At 44.0% G+C, this 18,150-nt stretch overlaps 1 protein-coding gene across 1 annotated transcript in view; it reads right to left on the bottom strand.

Annotated features, from left to right (window-relative positions):
• Nucleotides 1–18,150, bottom strand: part of VWA3A (von Willebrand factor A domain containing 3A) — a 541,655-nt gene that overhangs the window by 316,409 nt on the left and 207,096 nt on the right. Inside the window, exon 16 of the mRNA XM_069210293.1 lies at nt 3,842–3,936. Within this exon, the coding sequence (XP_069066394.1) occupies nt 3,842–3,936 (95 nt within the window). The remainder of the gene's footprint in view (nt 1–3,841; nt 3,937–18,150) is intronic.

Raw genomic sequence — 18,150 nt, 5'->3', positions numbered from 1 at the left:
TACTAGCAAATACTCAAATACTCCATGTAGAGTAAGGTATATAACATAAAGGTAACAACTCTTAAGAACAAACTTTTCTTCAGAGTAAAGTTAATGATATCTCCTTAATTCAAGTGTAGTAAAACATGATAACCCTCTAAGAGGTTATTATTGACAAACTTGAAGCAGAACATCATTACTTTACATCAAGTAATGATGGTAAAAAAGCCTTTTATATATATATACATATATATATACATACATATATATGTATATCTATGAAAAAGCCCCATGGCCCTGCCGAAGCAAGACTCTTTTGTGGATTTTTTTAAAAACAAGTAACACCGTACTAACAGTACAGAAGTTATGAACTAGCCAAAGGGTAGAAAGGAAGCAAGGTAACTCGTAGCTCAACCCAGACTGAATTGAAAACACCTTAAAGGTGAGTCAGCCTGTGTACCAAATAAATGGGCGCTATCAAATGGCATGTCAATTAATGTAGATTGCACTGGCTCTGAAAACACTGAGGTACGTAACCAGGTATGGTGACATAGCACAACTGAGGAAGCCATGGCTCAACCCACAGAATCAGGTGTATCCATGCCGCAGTGAATGATTAGTTTAGCTGAGTGCTGTCCCTCCTGAATCACAGGAGTAAGAGTGCTCCTGATTTCCTCTAGATAGAAAGGTAAAATGTTCGCTAATAAGCCCCACAAAGAATGAGAGAAACGTCCAAGAACACAAGACGTGTTCACAGAGCGTGGAGCACAGCTTGCGGATTAAAAAATAATGCCTGCCACATACATCTAGACCCCTGGACTCTCTATCAGGAGGAGTATGGGGGAGGGACTCTATATCAGGGAAAGTTAAAGTGGCCTATGCCACTAAACTGCGAGGAGTAGGATGTCTAATCAAACAAGGCGGATCACCAGGGGCAGGACGGTGCCTGTGGGATATATCCTGGTCAACAGGAGCCCCTGTAGCAGGCTTAGCCCAAGCACCCAACAAGACACCATGTAATACCTTGCTATAAGGAAGCACAGGCTCAACCCCGGTCTGGCTTTGATGGAGTCTATCAATTAAGGGATCTGAAGTCAACTCCATAAAGGGAAGGGTTAGACCTAACACCTCCTCAACTCTCTTTAGCATGTCTGCAAAGGAAGAACTCGCTTCCGTAGCAAGTCCCAGATGGGAAAGGAGGCCTGAGGCTAGAGAAGAATCCAAGTCATCAGCTGTAGCCAGATCAGACAACCAACTGTCCTCTCTAGGATTATCTGACTCCAGTACGGCCTCTCCACCATCTGCTGCAAATGGGACAACAGGAGTGGAGGCTCGTGAAGGTATGACAGGTGCCGTTCCTGATGTCGACCAGCATTGAGAAGGTGATACCTCGACGTCAGCATTGACCTCAGACACAAAGAGGGACTTCGATCAGCGTTGCCAGCAAATTTGCTGGATTTGGCTGATCGGACACCGGTGCCAAATGTGGGAACCCTGAAGGGCTGTGCACCCCGCAAACGAACATCAGACTGAGAAGGGGACTTCATGCGACGGGAAGACTGAGAGTCTGACATACGTGCTGCAACAAGCTTCATCTGACGCATTCGCAGAGCCTTCGGCCAAAGTCGCTGACAGGAGCCGCAGTCCTCAGAGTCATGGTGCGCACCCAGGTACCACATGCATACTGAATAAGGTTCCATAGCTGATATCTGCCATCCACAGGACCCACAGGGTTTCAACCCTGAAGGCATAGGAGGCACACTGCTCCAAGACGACGAAAGAGTCCAAAAAACTGCCAGAACAACCGTCCCAGGATCCGCGTTACAAACACAGAAAAGAAGGAACTGATGTTGGTACGTCGCCAAGGGAGTTATATGGACCTCACATCTGGTGGATGACGTTGATATGGAGGTGTGCGACGCCTTCTACCAACACACAGACATACTATGTAAAACGTTTCCAGATCCAGGCTCGCACATGGGGAAGATTCTAAAGTAAGAAATCTGCGGCTAGATGTCTCTATCAGATAGATACTTGTGCAAAAAGAAGGAGCAAGAGCCTTTCCGGGGTGGGAAAATGAAAAGACCACCACAATATCGCATGGTGGTTTAGGAAGAATAAGTTATTCCAAAATGAGAAAATATTTTCCCTCTGAGAAGAGAATGACAATGCACACACCCACCAACCTCGCTTCCAGTTCTACGCCAAAGTGAAGCTATGGTAATTCATAGTTGTCAAAAGCGTAAACCAAGGTCTATGCATGAGCAGTAATATCTTATTGGCTGAATTATCGTATAATTTCACCTTCAAAAGGTTTAATTCAAGAACCAACTCATAAGTATTGAATTTTAGTGACACTGCATATGTGAATATCTAGTGTATAAAACAAAACTATGTTTTTGCACTCAATAGCACAGTGTCCTAAACAGCGATGTTGAAAGTGAGTAGCATGTCAAATACACATAAGGTAAAATATACCCACCCAGTATTACACTCAACCTTAATTATTGTGCTTGTTCCTTTTAGCGTGGAAAAGAACAAGAGAAAAATGTGTACTGCTAAACTTTCAACTTCCAAAGCAAGTTTTCTCTTTGAAAAATAGAAACATGATGTGTTTGGGGAATAGGATTGGTTATAACTGTCTCTACAGTACTCCAGGTCCTCCTATTTTAGGAGGTGCAAGGGACCATGAGTGGCTTTAGGCAGGTATAATACATGAGCTAAATGATAGTTATAGTGCTAGTAGGAGCCTGTAACAAGAGTATAGATCCAAGTGAGGCTTTGCTAGTGGGGAGCTGTCCATTGGTTGACTGGTTATACCAAAGCCGGGTTGGTTTGCTTGTGGCGGTACCAGCTTAGCCAGCTGGTAGCATCAACCAGTCCAAATCCCAGCATCTCCAAAAGCTGTAGAAATTTTAAGTATTTGTAGGGGTGTGACTATTGTTGGTGGTTTGTGAGGCTGATGGGCTTGCATCCAACATTGCTGGCAGGTGTCTGCTCTATGTATTCATAGTTCCCTCGAGGCTATGCTGCCACGGTTTAAAATGTATACAAACCATAGTCCTGAGACGTGATTACCAGTTTTCCAATGCACATTGTGTAGATAATGCGATGCACCTGGAGTAGTTTACTCTTCCACAACTAAATAACATAGCATATAGCTGTTAGAATCTATTTATCTAATTTTACTGGGTTAATCCCAGCCTTCTTTCTAACCTGCCCAGAATGGTAAATTTTGAGTACTTGTGGGGTGTGACTATTGTTGGCGGTTTGTGAAGTTAAGTGGTATATGGTTTGCATTCCTGGCTATGCTGTCGGGCATTTAACCTACATTCCCTGCCCCATCTTCAATCGAAGACATTCCTCATTGGAAGATGTGTACACACCATAGTTCAACAGCATGCTTACCAATGATCTGATGCCAAGCTGGTTAAAGAAATTAGGACTGGGTTACCCAACTAAGCAACTCAGCATGTAAATGGTAGGAAATTTAAATATCATTACTACCAGCTTAAACCGAACCTTGAGTATTTGTTTCCAGACAGTCTTAATGTAGAGATGGTTAGATGGATTGTGTGTGTTTGTCTGTAGGAGACTCCGTTGGATGAAGTGCCCAACGGTGGTGGTGGTGGTGGTGGTGGGGTGGGGTGGGGGTGGGGGGGGGGGGTCACGTCCTCTTTGTCATGGCTCAAACAAAGCAAGAAACTCTGCAAACTACAGGTAAGTCAAGACGTGGAATTTAAGTAAAAAACCTTCCATGAAAAATTTGCACACACTTACAAGAAAATAGATATTTTCTAACTCTGTCCCTTAAAACACCCTGGTTGAGGCATGATGAAATGGAAACATTAAATCAATTTACCTTTTCTCACATACAGTACCCCAAATCCTCCGACTTCCACTTGAAAGCCAATCTATTCGCTTCTCGTATGTTTTCACAGTCTTCCCCAGTTGTTTCTGTGGAAAAAACACACTGTAAGTACCAAGGTTGTGCAACACAGAGGTAATGCTCAGTCTTTCTTAACCTGGCGCTCCAAATAATGGAGTAATGGTCACAACTCACAAGATTTACATTTACCCAGATTACCTGTGGCGCAATGGCATTGGAAAATGTCCTTACACTTAATTTCCTCGTAAAGGCAAGAAGACACTCCCATATTTATTTTGTGCCTCTGTTTTCAAAAATCAGGTTTAAAGAATTCAGAAATAACATTTACAGAAAGATCCAGAAACCACTCCCTCCAGCCATTTGCAAATTGGGTGTTTGGGTACTTTAAACAAGGTCTTCGGATACAATGGGGTTCATTCTTTAAACTTTTTGTGCAAGACAATGCAACCTAATTGAGCCAAACGTTTGTATACACGCCCACAAACATCAGAGCCCGAGAATTAAGATCTGCATATATTTGGTGCACATTACTGCTGCAAAAATTCTGCACGTTGAGTGGATTTTCCAGAGTCCTAAATATGTCTTAAGTATGTCCTCAGTATGGGGTGGAGAGAGGTTTTGCCCGTGTGGGGAACCCCACTTCTATGTACTCAAACGTTTGAAATGCCTTTTCCTATACTCCTTACTATTCTTCATGTACATTAACTAGGCATACGTAGCATACTGAGAATAGAAATTACCCTAAATGAGGGTGCTGGAAAGTCTGTAAGTGGGCTGGGCTCCTATGTGTGGACCAGTGAAGGTTGCTGCGCCCCCTCAATGGTTTTCTCTTCATTGAGCCACTCTATTTGTCACCATCGCATAGCTTCCCATGTGCCACAGGAGCCGATAGCCACTGTTGCTGTGATCACAAGTGTGCTATACCAAAGTCTCTGATCGACACCATGGCCCTGGCTTCTGCTCTGGTGACGTTGGAACCAAGGCAATGTCCCTTGCGCCCTTGCAGGGACATATCCTGCGGGAAACAACAACTACTTCAAAATCATATGGGCACAGAGCAAGCTGGAAATGGGGAAGGAGGTTCTGAGTGGTGTGCTGAAAAGAACTTTGGTGAGGCAGCACTTTAAAAATAGCATGACCATTTGAGGCTTTCATTTCTAAACAGGTGTGCCTGAAGACAAAAAAGTAAGCCGCAATTGATTCCCCTAAAGGCCTCCCTATTTACATGTATGAGCAACATACTTCCACTGCACTACTTTGCACAAAATGTTGTTAGCTTCTATAAGATCTCTGCAGCCCAGAATGGACCTTATATCAGCCCAACAAACTATATAACTAACTTAAATGAGCATTTGGACCAATTTATGTCTCTAAGTAAATCCATATCTAACAATTCATAGTTAAACTCCACTTCCCTGCGACTTTCTAACATACTGGCAGGTCAGTATTGATGCAATCTTATTAGCTTCACTAAAATAACAATGCAAATGAGCCTCAAACTCTATTTCTAGAAGCATCACCAGACATAATACCAAATAAGGGGAGTGAGCAAAACTTTATGTTCAGGGTCCTCTGGAGAGACATACAAAACCTTTGCAGTTGCCTTTGATCAATGAGTTGACAAGAAAATGGAGTAACGTGCCCAGTTCTTCATATTAACCAGCAACTTGAGATTCATTCAATCCAACAAATTAGAATATTTACTAGTTGCAGGAATGCCATGGCTGGAAAATCTTCAGACTCAAATTAAGGCAGCACTTTCAGATCAATGTGAATGGCATCAGCCAGTGCTAAAACAACTAATTTAAGGAAGAACATGCTGTGACAAATATTTACAAGCGTTACTTCTAGAAACAAAGATCATGATCACTAATCAGAGATTAACAAAAGGGGTTTGAATGTGCAAGAAAGATGGGACTTTGTAGGTTTTGTAATTGTGTGATTTGAAGTTGAGGAAAGGACTGGGAGTCAGCAGAGGTTGGATGCCATTGTGGGAGAGAAGTGGAGCCAGCAAGGGATAGTCAAGAGTGGAGAAATAGATGTGTGGAGCAGTAGTTTCAAGCATATGGGTTAGAAATTTTCCCAAGTTCTGTATATAATTGAGACAGCTCTTCAGGTAGACAGCCTACCAGTTCTTTAAGGGGTTAAAAAGATGAGGCTACTAGAGTGGTGCCAACTCGTACCCAGGGCTTCCTATTTTGGCTCACAGAGCTGTAAGGAAAGCACAACATGTAGAGAGCTGTGAATGGTTAATGGACAGGGATGGGTAAGACCAAGGCGGTCAGGGCTGTCATAGCTAATCTCTCTCCATGTTCTCTACTTGTTCCGTGCATTGCTTAGCCTGGACATGAGAGGCTGTCAGGAAGTGGGATTTAACTGGCCAGTCAGCTTTTGCCTATTCGTATGATGGTTTCTTAATAGTGCACTTCTTTGACCACTTCAGATTGGGACATTTGTCAGAGTGCAAGCACCGGTATCATAATTTCCCCCTCGCTATTAAATTTCAAGTTGAACTGGTGGGAAGATGGTGGGTCTGGGCTCTTGATTAGTGGTGTATGGTAACAGGGTGAAAACTGATACCCTTCAATCTGAGTCCATCTGCTGAATTGTTTGTGGCTGGTTACATCATGTCACCTTTTGTCATTGTGAGTTCTTCATCAGCCACTGCACTGGTTGGGGCTACAACACCCTGCCCCTTTGCCAATTAGGTCTAGGCTCTGTGTGCATACATTAATTCACCATAAACCTCATATGTGCTAGATTGTCAAAGGGTGTCTGCCATCAAGACCCATGAGCTGTGCGAGACCTTCTGATGCCAGAGCATGGAAGCTGGCATTTCTTTTACCATCCCTCGCTCCTTCCTTGAAGAGTAGTAACAACACCCTTAACAATAATTTTAGCAAAATGCCAACCAAGTCATACCTTTCTTTGTATTTGGACAGGCTGTTCAAGTGGATGTTAATACAGTGCACTCTCTTTTTCTGGTTTTCAACTTACACACTCAGTCATTGAATTCTCTTGACAGTCATGTCATGTATTTCTTTAATTTTAGCACATTTTTAGCACAATGTGACAGCTAATTTTCTTGCTTTCTTATTATTATACCTTGTTATCAATAATGTGAATGCTATAATTAATCCAATAAATAACCCTCAATTGCCTCTGACAACTTATGGAATAATTGTATGTTGGCGATTTGACGGATGGAAGCTCCATCACCTTCGAGGAGATTCACCTGGCTTTTTGTTTATACTCTGGAAAGTGATAGGGCCAAGTTGATCGATAGAACACTCTCTGCCATGTAAGCACTGGATTTGACCTGGAAGAGTTTATTGAAAGGAACGTAGGTGGGATAGTTAGAATTGATGTAAACCATTACCAATCCTTAGTTTTGATAAACAGGAGGGCGTGGAGGTAGAGAAAAAGATTTGCTCGATCAATGGTGCTGAATGCACTTCATATGTCCAAGAGAAGAAGTAGAATGAGTCAATCACTATGAGACTGGCCTTCACAAGCTGAAGTAGAACCATCTGCAGCAGGAATTCTGTCTGATTCTAGCAGAGGAAATTGCAACTGAAATATTTTTCAAAAGTTCAGTCTTAACTCACTGTTCAATGGGTTTGCCAAGCTAGGAGAGCACAGTGATAGTGAGTCATTCTTTAAGTTGTGGTTGTCGCCTAAAAATTATTCTAGAAGAAATTGGGCTTGACCAGACTTTAATGGCAAAGAAAATTTACTTTAGAAGGAGGCTGGGCATATGGCACATATGGCTGTGGCTCTCAAAGTGGTCTGAATCCTACAAAATATACTGTTGCATCATACATGTGCCTTACGTAAATCCACCTTGTGAATTGTAAGCGAGCGTGAATCAACTGATGCACGCCATGTGGGGGTACACTCTGAGGTCTATGTCTTTGATCTAAGAAAGACCTCTCACTCCCAGTGTCTGGTGGGGAAGATGGAGGGCAGAGCTGTAGTGGGAATCGGTGCACTGCATGTAGGGTGATGCAATCAAATTAGTGGAAAGCACTTGATGTGGAAATTGGTGGATTTGGGTGGTGAAATGTCCAGGTCCCCCCATTCGAGCATTGGCAGCACTGTGGGTGGGCAGGTGGTGAGTACTGTGGAACACAGTTGACGGGCAGATTGGTAACTGTGGTGTGACCTTCACAGAGGCCAACACTAACCATACACTGTTCATTTCAGACAGCGATCTCGGCTTCATAACGAGGGCTTAGCTACAATTCAATTATAATGGCCTAGTGTGAGTTCAAGGTACATACACAACAGGAAGCAAGAAGAAAACACAAACATGTGCATTGCTCCACCAGGGGGGATGAGGTGAATTACTCTATCCCTATGGTGGAGGGACCAATCGCCAAATTTATAAATGACACCCAAACAGGTGGTCATTTGTAATGCATTGGCAGAAACTGCTATGACAGCCGTTCCTGCCAATGTATTTCACCGTTTGGTGCAGGGCTGCGTGAACATAATGCAGCTCTGCACCAGTTTCCTTTTATTTATTTTTAAAAAGAAAATCTACAACCTACTCACTCCGGGAGTCATCTCACATGGTGGGGCGGAAGCACTAATTTTACTCTCCCTCACTGCCAGGGTTTGTTTGGCGGTGCTGGACAGTAAAAAATGGATCTATGTCCGCCCATCCTGATTAGGTCGGCGGACACATAGCCATTTCTCTGGCAGCCCTTACTCCGTCGGGCCGTCAGAGAAGATTGGCTATGGCGGTGATGGAATAATCACCGCCGTAGCCAAATCTATGGCCTGCCCGCATTTAAATGACCATTGCGGTGGTGTATTCTTATCACCAACATATAAATCCGGCTCATAGTCATGTGACTCTAACTAGGCTGGTCCACTGACACTGTAGTGTTCCAAGTCCACACCAATGCGATGCAAAGCAAACCAGATGCTTCAATAAAATAAAATTGATAAATATACTACACCTGCTCAAGAGACGTTTGTATCTCCTCAACTGCTGAATGCCTCTCGGCCTGAGGAATCTGTGCCACCTGTACCTTGGAAATAAAAACCTTCTTGCTACAAGGAAGACTAGGTATTCTCTGTAGCCAATTACCTTAATCTAATGGATGTAAAAGACACATCAGAGAAAGTGGCCAACTCTGCAGGGTGAACGAACTCTGGGAAGTGACCAAGAGATTTCTTTCTTGTGTCAAGGGTTTAAAGAGACAATTCAAATGTAGTAATGTCTGGATGCTGGGCCAACCAGAATGGGTGAGAGTCCAAGCATTTAACTTTTTCTGGAAGACTAGTTCAAGACAGATTTGGGGCCTAAGTGCCTTATATACTTCTCTGTTGAAAGATCCCTCGAGCCCCAGCCCCTCACCTGCTCCTCCCATAGCAGGAGAGGGAAGACACAATGGTGGTCATTCTGACCCTGGCGGTCTTTGACCGCCAGGGCGGAGGACCGCGGGAGCACCGCCGACAGGCCGGCGGTGCTCCAATGGGGATTCCGACCGCGGCGGTAAAGCCGCGGTCGGACCGGCACCACTGGCGGGGTCCCGCCAGTGTACCGCGGCCCCATTGAATCCTCCGCGGCGGCGCAGCTTGCTGCACCGCCGCGGGGATTCCGACCCCCCCTACCGCCATCCAGATCCCGGCGGTCGGACCGCCGAGATCCGGATGGCGGTAGGGGGGGGTCGCGGGGCCCCTGGGGGCCCCTGCAGTGCCCATGCCACTGGCATGGGCATTGCAGGGGCCCCCGTAAGAGGGCCCCTACATGTATTTCACTGTCTGCTGCGCAGACAGTGAAATACGCGACGGGTGCAACTGCACCCGTCGCACAGCTTCCACTCCGCCGGCTCGATTCCGAGCCGGCTTCATCGTGGAAGCCTCTTTCCCGCTGGGCTGGCTGGCGGTCTGAAGGCGACCGCCCGCCAGCCCAGTGGGAAAGTCAGAATTACCGCCGCGGTCTTTCGACCGCGGAACGGTAACCTGACGGCGGGACTTTGGCGGGCGGCCTCCGCCGCCCGCCAAGGTCAGAATGAGGGCCAATATCTTGTCTTTTTATCTAACAAGATAGATATGCCATACTGCGGGGCAAAACAATAAGGGGTTAGCTGTGCTTTGAAGACAGAAACATTATGAGATTAGAACAAACAGTGGGTGCCACTACTAACTGAGGGAAAGAGTAAGGGCTTCAATGACAAACTTCACATTGCAGAGGAGTTGTAGGGCCCTAGAGTCACATCAGCATGAAAGAAGACACTTTGGTGAGGGTCCTGTGGCACTGTGCACATTTCTCCAGTGTCTGGTGTTAGTGTGTAATATAATGTAAGGATTGTTTTTCCATTGGGTACTGCTGTATTCTGTGTTAGAACATATTTACTGGAGCTTGAATATAAAAGTCATTTGAGGATTGTGTCCTGAGCCTTTTACAGCATTTCTACTTATTTGGTATTATAAATTAAATGCCTTGTTTTTCCAGCTTCCAATGCTCCTGTCATCTTTTAATTTGATGCCAAGTTATTTGTGAGCTCTGTGATTGAGCCCGGTTGGATTCCGACAATTCTTCGGCTGTGGTGTCCTCTGGTTTCTGCTCCACATTCAGAGCCCGGGCATATCACAAAGCAAGTCATGCATGGATGTAGTACTCGTTTTGTAAACACCGGGTAAGTTTTCAATTTGTTTTCTATTTTTGGATGGCCTTGTATGTATTGAACGTGTGCTCATCATCTGGCATCCTGAGTAAGTGCTCTATTAACTGCAGATATCGACGTAAACAACGTCAGAGGCCATCTTGATTGGTTGGGTTCATATTTTTACTCAACTGCCTATGGGAAATTCACACTGTGCGGCACTACTGGAAAGCCATTTTAGATATTTCACATAGGTCCTCATTATGACTGCAGCAATCTTTTCCCAAGACCGCCGCAGACGTGGGAAGACCGCCAGTGCCGACCGCTGTATCATGACTGCCACCGAATATCCGCACAACTGGCAGTTGGATATCTGGGGACATTCACTACGGCGGTCGGCGGCGCTTAGGCGTTTATACTGCCGGCACTGCCACGCCAGAAAAGACCACCCACAGAATTACAACCAGTAATTCTGTGTGGCGGTGCCGGCAGTGGGAGCACCGGATCCCGTCCCCTCACCGAGGAGCACCTCATCGGACGAGATAAGTGTCGTCCGCAAGGGGATAGAGATATGGGTGTGTGAATCAGTGTGTGTGTGTGCATGTGGGTCTTGAATATGGCGGGGGATGGAGGGGGAGTGATTGTGCGTGTCTGTGTGTACATGTGGTTATACATGTGTGAATGCATGTGGACGGGTGGGGGTGTGTGCATGGGTGAATGTGTAAGAAGTAAGGGGGGTGTGAGTGTGTGCAGGTATGTTTGTATGTGTGTGTGTGTGTGTGTGTGTGTGTGTGTGTGTGTGTGTGTGTGTGCGGTGAGGTACAATTGGGTGTGGGGGTATGAAGATGAGTGAGGGGGTGGGGGTTGGGTATGTATGTATGTAGTTAAAGAGAGGGGTTGGGTGATGGAGAGTGTATGCATGCATTTGTGATGTGTATGGGTATGTATGCGTGTCTATGGGAGTGAATGTTGTGAATGCGTGTGTGTGGGGGGCTGTCTGTGTGTGAATGTGTGGGTGCATGTGTGTGTGTGTGCGGAGGTGTTTGGGGGGTATCCTGGTGACAGGAACGCAAGTTCCTGTCTTCGGGATACCTTTCCACCAGCATTTTGTGGCAGTGAGATGGCCAGGAAAATGCTGGTGGTGTCCCTAGTTGGAATAACCTCGGCGGTTATCCGACTCCCACCGGGCTGCAGGTGGAAACTTCCAGCCCGGTGGGCCGTGGTAAAGTGACGGGACGGGGCGGGGATGTGGTGGTTTGGCAGTGGCCAAACCGCTGCGATTGAAATATGGCGGTCTGCAGAGCCCGTCCTGCGGTAGTGAGACTGCCACACCGGCCCTGGTGGCACATGGAATGCCAGGGTCTTAATGAGGGCCATAATGCTGTATTACAAACACATCAGCATAATTAAGGCTCTCGAGTATTTCGTCTGGTTTCGCTAGGCATTTCAAAAGGTTTTTTTTTCAACAGTTGCTCAGCGTACAATACATAACTCGGACATTATAAAATGTGAACTTTCACTGTTGCATAACAACCTCATTGATATAGACGGTATGGAGTTACAATGTTATATGTAAAAATATGGTATTTCGTTGTACTCAGTACTACAGCCTTATTGCTGTTCTCCCCGAGGGAAATAACTGAGGAAGTAATGGAGATTGTGTGCTAACTAGCCTTGATTTAACATAGTTAGAAGTGCCCTCTCAGGTTCCTACTTGGTTATTGGCACATATGCTAGGAATTGTTTGTTGCCTGCTCATGGAATGGTGTCTCAGACTGCATTCTCACATTTAGAGTGGGTTACAGGACGGAATGGATGTTCTTTGTGAAGATGCTTCTTTGGCTGGAAATGAGGAAGGGCACATAGAATTATAAACTATAATGTGACCACAATGACACACAGGTGAATAGCATAGGATCAAGACACAAGGATGTTACTGAACTCCTCCCAACCTGGGCTAGGCACAACAGAGGACTGTAAATGGGACCTGGAACAGGTGGGGGAGTTCAGTACAAGCATTCAGGCCTAACCTGCCTGTTTAGATAAGGACTACTTTATAGTACACCAGGGACTAGGTCCACTGTGGGTTGCCAATGTCGTGCTTCACATGACTGAAGGGGCACAAAAGTGTGTGGCCAATGCGTGGGAGAGTTTATTTATATTCATATAGTCAGTATCAGGTATTGGTGTGAGGGAGATTGGTGCACCAAGTCAAAGGAGAGCCTGGGTTACAGGACACCAGAATAAATGACATTAGAAAGGATGGAATATGATGTTACTGACAATGTACACATGCATACTTTACTTTTCTAAATATACATGGAATTACAATCAAGTCAGAATAAGAGTATCAATTATTAAGATTGTTACAACAGAAGAGGTGCTGGAACTTCCAGGAGTGTGGACGTTTCATGTGGTTGCTCAAATCACTCATATCAAAAGATAGGTGACTACCCCAGACAATACTCCACCTGTAACTGGCTAAGAAGTACTGCTTGATTCACTAGACTTATCTGCAGTGATTTTCATTCCACCAGCCACAGTCCAATTGTCTGTCAACAAGCATCAAATTACTCAATGCATGGAATATCGACCCTGGCAATGATTTTGAAGATGTAGAACAAGATGAGCTACAGCTACATAAAAAGGCCATGTCACAGAATCCCCTATTTAGGGTGATGTAATTTAAATACTTATAAAAGGTAAACTTCATCCACAGAGTACTACGCAAAATGAATCCTTAATGAATTGCCCTATATGCCATCTGCAATGTGCATATGTCCTGCACATGATTTGGCTATATGCTGAGACACAAATGTTCTGGGAGATGATTCAACTGAGGGAAGTGGACCCTAGGTATTAAATGTAAGAGATGTGCCATGCAGCGCTGCAAATATCAAGGAGGGGTGGGAGGGGGTGATGACGGGGACAACGGAAACAAAACAAAAATATTTTTTTTAAACACTTACCATTCTCATCGCTACCGCATTTACTGGGACACCAGCACAGGCTCCCCAGCAATCCTGGCACTGTTTTCATGCTAAACCTAGCATGAAAGAAGGGTCAGGATTGGTCTGAGCGGCTTGGACTGCTGCTCAGACACAGCCCTGGGGGCCTGTGCAGTTTCTTCAGCCCTGCTGTTAAACACAGCAGGGTTGGAGAAACCTAAGTGCCCGTGTCTGTTTGGCCGGCCTCAGACGGCCAAACACACATGCACACTTACGTGCACTCTTTCCTCCTACTCCCTCCCACCTCCTGAGGCCCAACCCCACCCCTCCCTGCACTGCTGGTTGTGCCAGCAGATTAAAAATAAAATGATGGCAAGCTATCATTTTATTTTTCATCTTCTGGCTCTTAGCCAGGAGGGCGATGCCCCTACGCCATTGCGGTGGAACTGAGCCACCCTTGGTGCTATGGGTCATATCCTGATACAATGGAAGGAAAAGAACATGACCATAGCTCTGGGATTTGTACTAGCTAAAAGAGAAAATCATAAATTTGTGTTGTGTGTCCTTAAGGCCACTTAATTGTTTATTATGGCAATGGCACCTGCTTTGATAATCAGTAGTTGACGCTGAAAAACATTCAAAGGTTTTTCAAAAAGATATCTGGCGTACCCCCCATGACATAGGTCTCTTATGCTTCAGACACTGTGCCTTAATGAGTGTTAAGAAGGTTGAAGCTGATGGTATCTGTAACAGTGTAGGACTTTATAGCCTTAGATATTTTCCATTGACTTACGCTAAAGGTTGATGATGCTGTCATGATATAAAAAGCAAATTATACAAACACTGTGATGGTTTCTGCACTGCACATCATATGTGCTCACTGTACAGGGTCTAAGGGTCTAAGGCACACACACACACACACACACACACATATATATATATATAAATATATATATATATACACATATATATACATATATGTGGGTGTGTGTATGTATATATATATATATACACACACACATATATATATAAATACATATATATATATATGTGTGTGTGTGTGTGTGTGTATATATATATATATATATATATATATATATATACATACATATATATATATATACACACAAACACATTGTAGGCAGATGGCCCTTTATGTGGTATGTGAATACTGTGTAAAGGGTCCAGAGGTTTCCCCCTAGACCCTTTACACAGTGGACAGGGCTTGCTATGCAATCCCAAAGTGCTCTATTTAGGAGTAGTGTGGTTGAGCAGCCTTAGGCTTAACACAGAGGAATGCAAGACATCTACAAATACACACAATAGTCAATAAGGACAAGTTACTTACCTTTGGTAGTGCATTATCTGGTGGAGATGGGATCTTGCCGCAGATTCCTTACTTTAGAAACTTCCTCAGGCACGAGCCTAGAACAGGAATATTTTTCCATAGTACTTCTGTGCATCGGTAGAGGGCGTTGCGCAACTCTGTATCAGAGTCATCAACAGGATGTGACGTTGGCGGAGTCTATATAACTCCCTCACCGAGGCATCAAAGTCAGTTTCTTCCGTGACTATTTTCCATGCTCCAAACGTGGCGCTACACATAGAAACTGCCTATTGAAACAGTGTGCTTTGAACAAAAGACACCCTTGGGTCAAATAATCACCAAATTCTTAATTCTAGGTGATGATTTCCATAATGAAATCTTCAGAGACAAAAGTCAAACCTCAGTTCGCAGAGTGGGAAGGATCGTTAAGTAATCTGCGCTAGACCCTATCTCTACCAAATAATGCAATTCCGAAGGTAAGTAACTTGTTCATCTGATAGAGACATCTAGCCGCACATTCCTTACTTTAGAATCAGATACCTAAGCATAATGACCCAGAGGAGGGACTGTGAACTGAGACCTTAAATAAAAGAAAATCTTTATTACAAAAACAGTCTAGAACAAGGTAAAAAAGACCGGATAATCATAACAAATAAGAAGAGTAAAAATATACTCTTACGACATCAAATATTGTGGAAGTAACCACAGGTTAATAAAACCATAAAACATGAGCGCATGGAAATAAGCTCATTCATGTTAGTAAGTCAATTGTGTGTCATTAGTGACCTAACAACATTGAAAGTGTTTTATCCAGAAGAAACGAATCTAGTTCTGAAGGAATAGACTAGGCACTTGTAATAATACCTATGAGGAAGAACATCCTCATTAGTAAAAGAACACAGTAATAAAAAGTTATTAAAAAAAGCATTAAGAACATGGGTATAGATCACCTATGATTGATACGTTTTAAATACTGTTCCTAGCACAAAACCGGTCTAGAGTAATGCATAAAGACCGGCATCCATAAGAGTGTAGGTGAGCTCTAACATCTTTCATGACTAAAGACTTCTGGGAGGAACCACTGAAAAGGAGTCATAAACAATTAAAAACATGGAATGAAGAAAATCCATGTTAATATGACCAATTGGTGTTAGAGGCAAACTTACAAAATTAAATATTAATCTATTTGTTCCCTTAATGGGATGTGAACCCACGCATGAACACCTCGGCAAAGACAAAGAAAACATGGTTAAGAAACACTACTCATGACGGTAGGAAGTATTACAAAATGAGGTTGTGATGCTAAATCTATTTGTTCGTATATGTAGACTGAAACAGCATATTTTACCTTGTTGGAATACAGAGCAGCATAACATGCCATTGAGCAGAACTCCTTACCATGTAAAGATATATCCTAACCAGAACTACATTATAAGTCCCACATAAAAAGTTTATCTCTTGCAGAGAAAATATATAATTGCCCTCGTTAAAAAGCAGTTGAAGACAATAGAAACCATTTGGGATATAAGTATACTTTTCTCCAGAAAAAGTAGCAGATATAATAAAAACATTGTCAAGATATTCCTAATATATATTTCCACTGACATAGGTCTGAAACAAACAAACGCCTTGTGACGTTGGGCTCAGTGGTACAGAGGACACGGACTCGGATTTCAGAGCCCCTAACAGGGCATATACGCGGTTTATTTAGTATTGGACAGGTTTTTGTAAAGATAATGGTGGTACGTCTTCTTTTTCTTCGTGTACTTTTCCGTTCTAGGTGAGGGTGGTTTTGTAAGGGTCTTTTAATAGTCTTCCTTTCTTCTTTTTCGGTGGCGACCTTCAGGTGGCTTCTTCTGGGTCTCGCGGATTCTCAGAAGAACAAAAAGGATAGGTCCAGGTAAGTGGGACAGTAGTTTATTATCTCTTATTAATGTGTTAGTGCAGGGGGGAGTGCGGGGATAAGAATTATAGGAGGTGATGTTTTAATTGGGGGTTAGGACTAAAGAAGCAGGCTGTTATTGTGCTCTGTCAATTTAGTGACCGGGTGGGAGGGTGGTCTTTGATTTCCTCAGTCCCCGTTCCCAGAATAGCCTTTTATATTCTCCTCCTGCCTTCCCCAGTCTCCTTTTTCCTCCCTCCAACTCCCCCTTGCCCTTTTATTGGGGTTGCCTCTGAAGAGGGCACGTACCTTGTACAGCCACGACCCTCCTGGGTCGTGGCAGGATGTCTCTCTTCCTCTCGGCTGTTCTTTGGCTCCAGCGCCAGGGCGGGACCTCGTCTCAGCACTTTGTTCCGGTCTGATGGGGCCCGTCTCCTCCCGTTCGGCGTCCTCGTTCTTCTCCTCCTTCCTTGATTCGGCTGCGCGGCTTGCCTCCTGCTCCTCCAGCTCTGCTGCGCGTCTTTCGGCTGTGATGTCCTCCTTTTGTGAAGACGCGGCAACCCGGAAGTCCGGTGCCGACTGACGTCCCCGCCCCCACGCATCTCCTTGACGACGCGAACTGGGGCCGGCGGAGGTGTGCGGTAGCCGCCATTGTGGTTCGGCGGTAGGCGAGAGGAGCGACACCCGCCTACACGCCTATGTAGTACCAATGAAATATATATATATATATATATATATTTCCAAAACGCTGTCATTTCAACATGACGCGCTCAGCAGCTGGTGCAGGTGCCGGGAGGACAGACTGTACTTATCAATTCAATCACAATTCAAAGGAAATTTGCACGGCACTCCTTGAACTCTTTAAATCCTTTATTGTTAAAACACGTTGCAACTACACCGACGCATTTCAACCAAACCAGTCTTTTTCACGGCTGTGTATATATTTCCTTTAAAGTAAATATTTATTTATTTATTAAAACTGAATAAAACAGCAGGTATATAAAAAGGGGGCCTTGGTGGAGTAGTGGAAACCACGGTCAGTGTATGACTCTTAAAATGAATAAGACTCATCTACAGATGAACTGGAAAGGGCATCAATGATGAAAAATCAGACAATTTATAAGATTCTGAAATAAAAAAAGAATTTGTCCAATTTTGATTCATCCATCCCATTAACCCAACTTACAACAAGTAGAGTCATGTAAAGATGAAACAGTTTTACCTATATAAGGTATCAATAATTAACCTCATCAAACATAACATATATAAATATCTTCATAGAGAAGAAGAAGAAGGACCCCTGAAAAGGGTAAAAATCCTTCTGAAAAGAAGGAAGTCTTGAGTGCAAGTGCAAAAGAGCATAACAACTCCCAAAGAGTCGGTATATTAATTAGTCTATACAAGAGACTGAACAGAATTCACAGAGAGATACATCTCTATGAAGGACCCATTATAAACTGACACGAGTCAGGAAAAGAAATGATAGTATTCAAAGAACATGTCAA

Source organism: Pleurodeles waltl, chromosome 10 (assembly GCF_031143425.1).
Source record: "Pleurodeles waltl isolate 20211129_DDA chromosome 10, aPleWal1.hap1.20221129, whole genome shotgun sequence".
NCBI lineage: Eukaryota > Metazoa > Chordata > Amphibia > Caudata > Salamandridae > Pleurodeles > Pleurodeles waltl.
Note: the sequence above shows the minus strand (reverse complement) of the source record. Positions and strands in the feature narration are given on the sequence as shown.